Source organism: Paramormyrops kingsleyae, chromosome 22 (genome assembly GCF_048594095.1).
Source record: "Paramormyrops kingsleyae isolate MSU_618 chromosome 22, PKINGS_0.4, whole genome shotgun sequence".
NCBI classification, from domain to species: domain Eukaryota; kingdom Metazoa; phylum Chordata; class Actinopteri; order Osteoglossiformes; family Mormyridae; genus Paramormyrops; species Paramormyrops kingsleyae.
The window spans coordinates 11,767,283-11,777,122 of NC_132818.1; the positions used below are offsets into that span (position 1 = coordinate 11,767,283).

The 9,840-nt window shown below is 46.8% G+C and overlaps 1 protein-coding gene across 1 annotated transcript; it reads left to right on the top strand.

The window, feature by feature from the left end:
- Positions 1-1,725: 1,725 nt before the first annotated feature.
- Positions 1,726-9,832, top strand: scaf1 (SR-related CTD-associated factor 1). Its single transcript, XM_023798528.2, has 10 exons — positions 1,726-1,945; positions 2,291-2,344; positions 2,532-2,639; positions 2,968-3,047; positions 4,143-4,249; positions 4,354-7,890; positions 7,976-8,058; positions 8,160-8,465; positions 9,113-9,241; positions 9,339-9,832. Exons 2-10 carry the CDS (start codon positions 2,291-2,293, stop codon positions 9,498-9,500), a joined length of 4,566 nt encoding a protein of 1,521 aa, XP_023654296.2. The 5' UTR covers positions 1,726-1,945; the 3' UTR covers positions 9,501-9,832.
- Positions 9,833-9,840: the final 8 nt, after the last annotated feature.

Consider the following 9,840-nt stretch of genomic DNA (forward strand, 5'->3'; position numbering starts at 1 on the left):
ATGAGTGGCACAGTGGAGGAGTAGCTAAAGGCAGTAAGAGACTGCATTTACTTTTCATGTTCATGTTAGTTTTTGCAAAAACTAAAAACAAATAAATCCATCAAAGCCAGATTGGAAATGTGTCACAAAGTAGTGTATAAAAAAACTGACAGACATATGCACACATATAACCGGAATTACTGCCTTGCAGTTTAATAAAGTACTACATACTTAATTATTGTATTGTTATTTTTATCAGTTCAATAAATAAACAAACTCATAGGTGAAAGGCCTTTTGTTATCTGTATTTCCTCTTTTAACACTCCAAGGATCATTAATCCATTAATAATTAATCTATACATGAAAAGTAACATCTACTGCTTGCTCTAGGCCAGGGGTGCCCAACTCCAGTCCTGGGGGGCCAGAGTCCTGCACATTTTTGGGTTTCCCCTCATTTAACACACCTGATTCAACTCCTTGCGCTAATTACCACACAGCTCTTGAGCTGAATCATTTATGGTGGAACAGGGAAAGAACTAAGCTACACAGGGCTCCGGCCCTCCAGGACTGGAGTTGGGCACCCCTGCTCTAGGTAAAACGAAAAATCCAGTTTCCCAATATACAATCAGGGTAGGTAGCATCAAAGAGTTAAAAGAATTACTGAGCCCCGGTATCTGAGATGGAAGCTGTTTAAGATGTACCCCAGCCTGTGCCTTATGCGATCTAGGCAGGGTTCCAAGTACCCCTTTGATGCTTATCGGGATAAGCGGTTAAACGATGACTGGATGGATTTACTCCACACTTGAATGGTCATTCGATGTGACTGTGACCTGGACATTTTCTTTGCACAAGCTAAAGTAATCATGAATAAGTCAACTCCTCTAACCCCGCTTGCAGCCTGGCACCCTGTGGAACCGAACCGATTTGTACATTACATGCCTCCCACCTCAAGCTCAAACACTACCACTATGACTGCTTACTTTCTCCTTCCTGTTGCACTCTTCATTTGCATGTTTCCACACCTTCACTTTCTGTAGTTGACTGCCCGGATGTGTACTAGTATAGTTCCTGCACAGTAACAGCGAGTATTAAGTTTATAATTCATTCTTTTTATTATTTTGTCTGTTTGTCAATTTATTAATTTATCTGTTTGTTTGCATTAATCGTTAACGTTTTGATGCTGTGTTTGTGTTTCAAAAAGAAATATTCCTTTTAAATTACTATCAACGTGCATGTCCATTAAGAATAATTCTGATTCTAACACCCTGTTTTGACATTCTAGTTTCGGTTTTATGTTCTTATTAGGCAACTGATTTTTTAAAAGAATTAACTTGCAGTTGTCAGTACTAAAAACTAATATAAATATAATGCAATTAACTACTAAAAATGTACTAAATTAAAATAAATATCTCTGTGTGTATTTCTTATACAGTATTAAAATAAAATACAATATTAAAATAAAATATGCGAATGACCATTCAAGAGTGGAGTAAATCCATCCATTCATCGTTTAACCGCTTATCCCGATAAGCATCAAAGGGGTACTTGGAACCCTGCCCAGATCGCATAAGACACAGGCTCGGGTACATCTTAAACAGGGGGTTAGGTTGGTGGATTGAAACTTTAGAAGACTACAAAACCTAGAATTCATAGTAAGCGAATTGGAAGTACCGCAGTGGACGACGGGAAATGTGGTGCAAATTCGGTGCTGGACGGTTCCTTCAGTTTATGTAAAGCCAACGGAAACAACATTTCCCACTGAGTCCGCTCGGCTGATTGGAACTCAATGAAGAAAGCGTAATGGCGACAGCGGCCGGGAAGGCCTTTTATTGTGTTATTAGGGAAAAAATCATGTTTTGAGCTTCAGACTTGCGTTTTAAATTAGTGTATTGTTATTTTAAAAGTACAGTTCGGGAAAAAAATATACTGCTTTCATACACCGCCGCAAATTGCGTAGCACGCCGCTGTGAGTATGTTTATGGATAGCCGTGTGGCTAAGTTAGCTGGCAGGAATTGGCAACGTTAGCCGTGGCTAAAATGCACTTAGCCTACTAACAGTTATGTCCTGTAACTATAGCCATCTGGATTGTGCAAAACGCCTATGCAAATAAAGAACCTCACATTGTACTTTGTAAATGCATGCACTGGAGGAAAAAATCCTATTTTTCTGAAAGATGTAGCCGCTGCATAGCCATTTGGTAATGCAGGGGTGTTTGCGCAGGCTAGCAGCAGGGATGCTGAATGAGGAACGTGTTTGTGGCCAGTAGCATCTTCCAGAGTTGCATGCCTGATTACTCTTATTCATGCCCAGATGGAAGAAGAGGAGGAATTTGACGAAGTTGACGGGGTCCGCCCCAACGTGGAGGTGCGTTTTTTCCCCCTCGATTTCGGTCAGATAAATGATCGTACTCTGTTTCATAGTGGTTCTGGTGAAGAAGCAGTTGCATGGCTTGGAAATATTCCTGCGTTGTCCGTGGAAACCGAGTAGCTAGTGCAGAATGAGTGCTCATGGACCATCCTGCCTAACGGTCAAACATCTGGTTGTGCTCCAGCAAGAGCAGTGCCATGGAGAAAGAGAAGGCAGGGCAGAGGAAAAACGGACAAGGCTGCGATGCTGTCAGCATGAGAGGGAAGCTTCTGGTGTCCAGCCTGGTGACATGGTACGGTCTGTCCCAGTTTGCTTATGCTGCTTCTGTGAATGTCGATTTACCATAAGTGATCCTGTTGGATGAACACTATTCAGAATCACCATCTGTCACTGTGTTTCAACTATCCTGTACAGTGCCCTCCTAAAAGAGACTACTCCGTCTTAGCTGTGGTTTTGATATTGTGGTCAGTGGATCCATTGATTTTTCTTTAATTGGTCTGTAGGAGGTAGGTTATCATTAATATATAACTGAAATACAATTTGTGGAGCTTCTGGCATGTCCCGTGCTGCTCGTATGTTATGGTTGCTCGTGTTTGAACTCCTCATTCTCCCGATGTCAGGATGCGGCAGCTCCCACGATATCTGACCGGCCAGTCTCCCCCATCTCACTGCACTGCCTCCCCCATCAGTCTGACGACAGGTGAGACTAAACAATGCAACAAGCATCTCTACCTCTCCGTTTGTCGTAGTATTGCCTGGGATCTGAGGGTATCGGTTGTAAAGGTTTCCTGTGAGTAGGGCTGCAACACCTAATCAACAATGTCAGTAATATTCTGTAGTAAAAATAGTAGGCAATGAATTTTGTTATATATTGCTTGCATTTTTTGCGGTTTGTGGCATAAAATGAATATAGAGACATCTTTACCTAGTAACATTTACATTGGTGTGTTAAGCTTAGTTCATTCTTCAATCTTCCATGTGCTGTTAATGTCCTTGCAAGTTTGTGTGCACAGACTTGTGTGCATACTACATATGTCCACAGATGCAGACGCATACAGCAATGATATTCCACCAGACCAGCAGAGGGCAGATGTATTGCAACAAACACAAATACAAGCAGTGTAGTGAAATGGGTAAACTTTTATGAAGTTTTGAAGTTGATACTAGACTTGCGTGATATTATAGTAATGCGGGCTACCAAGGTATTTTGAAATTATGCTGACAAAATTAGCTGGGACCCCCACCTTCATTCGGCAAGATTTCACAATGCTGGAATGGCATTGCTTTTGAAAGTACTGCAGTATAAAGTACAATCGTTAGCAAGCTAAATATGGATATCTTTGTTTCTATGCCTCCTGAGAACAGTACTTTTGCAGCTTATAGCCCTCAGAATCCCACAGCTTTGTAATTAACTGTACAATATGTATTGAAATTCAAACACGTTGTTCAGTTGGTCTTGTTAGTTTGCTTTTTTATTTTATTCCTGAATCTACCTATTTGTCTGCTCTCATATTAAATCTGTGTTACATGCTGGTATCTGGATACCATACTATGTGATTAGTTAATGCTACCATAGGTAATTGTTTGAAAGTGATCTGACCCCTTTAATATCATGCTGCATTATAATTTACAGTCAAATATCTAAATTTTGTTTAGTTCCTGTTCTTCTTTGACCTGACAGTAAAAACAGTAGTTGTAAAGTCTGGCATACTATGTATAGTTTGGCAATTTATGATGTTATGGAATTCCCTAGTAAAGGAGTGACTGCTTGTGTTCTTTTCCTCCCCTGGTATAGTATGATTTTAGACATTGAGGTCACAGCTGAAGTCAGAATTGAAGGCAGCTCCAGTTTGGCTCTCCTGCCCTTGGCTGCCCCTCGTTTACTGCGGAGTGGAAAGCCAGGTAAGGTAGTGTTCACTGGCCTCTTGCCATATTGTAGATATGGGACCGCTTGCCAAATTAGGCATTCATCTCACGATTACGCTCTTTTTTCTTTTTCCTTTCAGCGTTTTTTTGTGATCAGTCTCCCTTCATCTTGAGTCATCCTTCATCCATCTGGACCAAAGGTCTGGACAGAGGTCTGATGAATCTGTCCTCCTGGCCTTGGCAGTTTAACACAGGCTCAGCTGCTACCATGGCCACTGTACCTGGCACAGTTATGACTGCGAAGAGCCCCTTCCCTTCACCCCCCTGCACTTCACCATCGTCTCCCTCCTCTGCTCCATCATCACCTTCGTCTTCACCTTCATCCTCGACCTCTTCTCCTGGAAGCACAGTTGTTGGTTACCATGATAATGATAGGAGTCGCACAGAGGGTGGCGCAGTTTCCAGTGCGACGGGGGAAGCCGTCTCCTCTACCTCGGTCTCGCTGGCACCCCCTGCGCACCTGCTGCCCCCTTCTTCCGGTACCTCTGTCCATCTCTCTTCCTCACCCTGCCCAGTACCAGGAAGAGCAAGCATCGAAATCTATGACCCATTTCATCCGACAGAGGGGGAGGCAGACAGAGAAGGCAGGGCATCAGTGGAAGATGACGAGGAAGAGGATGAGGAAGACATGGACAAGTATGACCCATTTGATCCCACGGGTTCCCCAGCCTCAGAGAGAGGGAGGGAACGTGGAATAGAAGCTGAGGATGAAAATGGCGTGGCCAGGAAGGCCATGCTTTTGATAGAGACACGTGTGGAGGGGCCAGGGAGGGAGAAAATGAGGGATAGGGCTCCTTCAGTTTCTACTGACCCCACTGTCTGTAGGCCACGGGAGGAGAGGGAACAGGCCAGAGGCAGAGAAAATAAGAGAGAGAGGGGCAAAGGAGGAAGGGAAAGGAAAGAGGTTGATAGTGATAATTCAGAAATCGAGGAAGGAGAGATTGTAGGTGCAGGTGACCGGGAGAGAGACAGGAAGAGGGACAAAACAGGAGAGAGGGTACGTGCTCCCGATAGTCCCTTCCTCCACTCCTGTCGCCAGCCAGAACGGATCCTCCGTGTTTTGGATGGTGACGACTTTGTGTCTGTGAGAGCAGAAGGTAACTGGGCTTTGGGGAGAGAACGGGATGGAGTGGGAGATCTGAGGAGGAAGCTGGTCAGCAGACGGAAGGAGAGGTTTCGATCTGGCCCTTCCTCTTCCCTCTCTCCCCCACTGCCTCTTCCACTCCCTGTTTCGTCTGTTCCAGCCCCCAAAGAGAAAGAGAGAAGCAGGAAGTCCACCAGGGGGTCCAAGGATCGAGAAAGGCATAAACGGAAGCAGGACAGGGGTGGTGAGAAACCAGACAGGAAGAGGGGAAAAGATGATGGAAGTAAAGAAAAGAAGGAGAGGGACACAGAGAGGGATGGCAGGAGGGGGCAGGAGGAGAAGAGAAGGGAAGAAGACAGAGGAAGGAGCAGCAGGAGCAGTAGCAGTAAAAGGAAGAAAAGATTGACTAGCCCAAAGCGCTCCTCATACTCACAGAGCTCCTCTCACCGGCAGAAGCACAGGCGACACTCCTCATCCAGCCATTCAGAGGACCGGCGTCGGGACAGGGACCGAGAAAGGAGAGAGGAAAGAGAGTGGGACAAGGAGCAAGACTCCACCAAGAAGTCAAAGCGTAAGAGGGAGAGGGGAGAGCAAGCGGAGGAGTCTGGCAGCAGGGAAAGAAGAGGGGGAAGCCGGAAAAATACAAAGTCGAATAGGGAGCAGAGGGAGCGAGGCAGAGAGAGGGATCGTAACAGGGATCCTGAAAGGGAGAGGTGGCGAAGGGATGGCCGGCCTGTAGTGCCTCCGTCCATCCAAGACCTCAACGGTTCAGACTTGTTTGCTATCAAGCGCACCATTACTGTCACAACTACCACAACTACCACCACAGTCCCAGGATCACCTCCACTGCCCCAGGCTACCCCAGATACCCCACCTCAGGCCTCCGACAAGCCACGCAAGAAGAAAAGGAAGAGGAAAAGACGGGAAGAGAAGGAAGATGAGGAAGAGGAGATGCCAATGAGTCAATCACGTGACTCTTCTCTCACACCTTTGAGGTACCATGATTTTGACTCGGACCAGTTCTCTGACAAATTAGGTGTGGAAGTGTTGTCTTTGGATGGGGAGGCCCTTGACTCAGACTATCCGTCGCTGGAAGACACTCCTCCACACCTGCCACCACCATCCCCCCATCCAAGCCCTAAACCCAAGGTTAAGTCCAAAACTGGTAGACATGTCAAGAAGAAATCCCGAACAGGCAAAAAAACTAACCTTGCAGAGACTTCTCATAGACCAAAATCTGGAAAAGGTCTATCATCTCTCTCCCCTCCATCAGTTCCCTCAGTTAATGTACCTACCAAGCATATCCAGAAGGCAGGGAAAGAGAAGGGGGTGAAGAAGGAAGGAGGTCGTTCAGGCAAGTCCAAAAAGTTGAGCAGAGGAACTCGTAAGGGAAAGCTCCAGTCCAAGGTGTCTGTCCTGGTGCGGGATGGGGTGAGCAGCACCACAGGTGGGAGTGGCGTAGGGAAACGGGGGGTAGTTGTTGGGAGTAGTAAAGATCTGTCAGCTTCAAGTGGAAGCAGCAGTGCGGGAGTTGTTGGGGGCTCCATTGCTGTGGTCTTCCGCCGGGACAATGAGAGCCGGTCACCTTTCCTCAAACCCTGTTCTGAGCCTGTCTCTGTCTCAAAAGGACGGAAATGTGGGACCCTTTCAGCCTTGGTTCCTCCCTCTTCTTCGTCATCCTCTTCTTCCTCGTCCTCCCATCTCTCTGTCATCAAATCTAAGAAGGCCGAGCCCAGCTCCACCACCTCTGCCTCCTCATCCTCAGCCTCCTCACCTTCTTCTTCCTCAACAACGAAGCAGAAGCGGAAACAGGGAAAGAGAGAGCGAGATCACAGGGAGAAGGGAGGAACTATAGCTGAGGCGGGTGGAGCAGATGAACGTTGTGGGATAGGAGGCGATACTTGGGGTGTGCCACTATTGGACACACAATCAGGCCTCACCCCTGGTGGGAAGCCCTCCAGTCCTCCATCCAGGCCTCAGGCTGTACCCTCATGCTCATCGTCATCCTCTGCCTCAGCCAGCATTCTCCCACCATCATCTTCACCCCCCTGCAGCCCTCCGGTTACCCTCCCTGTTTCTCGTGACACTAGGGAATCCACTCCAGACTCTCAGACTGTGGACAGCAGCTGCAAGACCCCAGAACCCCCATTTGTGTCTGATGATATAACAACACAGATCCAAGCATCCCCACTCATACCTCTATCTAATGCTCCCCCAAGCCCACCATCTCTTCAGACACCCCTGAGTGGCACCCCAGGAGTTGTGCAGTCTTGCACAGACCTCAAGTTGCCACCGGAAGAGCAGAAAGCACCTACATCCCCTCCCTGTTCCTCCTCCTCTTCTGCGAACTCGACTGCTGCTTCACTCAATCTCTCACTCCCAGCCTCATCTGCTGACCACTCCTCATCGGCCTCCTCTTCAGTTTCGTCTTCATCGACTACCAAGCCACCACCTCCCCCGCCACCTGGAGCCCCACCTCTTCCATGGAGCCTACAGACAGGAGTGGATTGCACTGCTGGGGGGGTCTTAGCTTGTGAGTTACATTTTTTGGTAGATTTATCATCTTTTTTTTTATATCATCCATAAAAATGTCGACATACTTCTGCTTTATCTTTCAGTGACGGCTCTCTTGTTTAAAATGGAAGAGGCCAATCTGGCCAGCCGTGCAAAAGCACAAGAGTTCATTCAAGCTACCAGCCAGGTGAGGCTGTGTGCCATCTTCTTTTTGAATGATTAACATCTTTCTATTCAGAGACATAATGGAATGAGGAATTTTCATTCTGTCCTAACCTCTGTTCATAGATTCTCTCACAGGCTAACCAGAGCCAGACTCTACCCCCTTCTTCGTCGTCCTCTTCCTCCACCTCATCGCAAGTTGCCCCTTTGCCATCTCTCGCCCCGCCTTCTGTCCCGACTCCTGCCCAGTTCATCCTCCACAGCTCTCTCCCATTGGTTGGCTGTACCAAGACCCCGCCACCTCACCTGCATCCCGGCTTGTCGTTGGGTGCGGGATGTGCGCAGACTCCCCCTTTACACAGCGGGTCATTAGGCACAACGGGGGTATCAAGTGACACTAGCTGGGATGGGGAAAGCAAAGACCCAGATAAGGTGAGGCTGTCTTCTGTCTATCACAGGTCTGTTTATTCTGTGATGAGTTTAGTGGCTCCAGCTGAAGGGTATAGTAGAAAGCCGTCATGCTGATGAAGCGTATAAACAGTTATGCTGCATTCCATTTACCTCAGAGGTCGGAAATTGGAGCTTGGAATGATGTCACACCTGAATTAATCACTTTCCAGTACAGCAAGCTATTTAGCAATACCACGGACCAGTTTCAAAAAGCAAAATTTCGCCGGAAAAATTTTGTGCATAAAAACACTGTAGCAACATGCCCACAGATAGCTGTTGGTCAGTACAGTGTGTACAACTGATTTAATTAGCCACAAATAATACTCAAGGGCTATTAAACAGTATAAAACTACAGCTTTAACTTCTGTTGATAAAGGGCTCAGCCATTTTGAATTCTGAAGTCGGGGTTGTGTAGATTCCTCCATAGGAATTTCGATTTCAGGGGGCATTCCAGTCGAAATTTCTGACCAGGATCTCAGAATATCCGAGTTACAAGTTCAAATCGAATGCAGCATTACTCACAGCACATCAGAGTGAAGTGAGCGTTGGACAAGTCAAAAGGTTAGTCCCAGCCTGTTTGAGCATGGCGCGCTTCTCCATTGTATAAACCGTTTGCTCCTCCCTGTCAGTATCTGAAGAAGCTTCACACCCAAGAGAGGGCTGTGGAGGAGGTGAAACTGGCCATCAAGCCCTACTACCAGCGCAAGGACATCAACAAGGATGAATATAAAGACATTCTGAGGAAGGCTGTGCACAAGGTAGGAGTCCCACTTGCCATTATTTGCTCATCCCCACAGTGTGCCACCCGCCAGCATGTGTTTTATACTTACCATTCCATGTTCACTCCCCCCCCAGATATGCCATAGTCGTACTGGTGAGATCAACCCAGTCAAGGTTAGCAACCTGGTCAAGCTCTACGTCCAGAGATACAAGTACTTCCGGAAGCACGGGCGGAAAGTAGGCGAGGATGATCGGGATGGAGACAGAGATCCAGCTGCTCTGCATTCATCATCCTGATTGTTTCCAATGCATCAATTAGCCCAGCTGCTGAACATGCATTTGTTGCTCCTATGCTATTGGCCAGAGACTTTAGTGGCAGACACTGAGCTATGCCTGCTCTTCCCCAGCGTCCTTGCCTTGTCGATGCCATCGAAACACATGCATTGCTGTGCTCCTTTCTTTCGCTTTGTCTTGCTGTACAGATGTATCAACAGAAATACAAAGTATGTACTGGAAGACGCAGGCTGATGCTGTCCATACTGTGCATTACGCGTACTTGCTCTCCTTCAGTTGTGTACAGGTTTTATCGTTGGTTGTTGGTTGGTATAAATATAGGGATTTCACATACATGTTATTG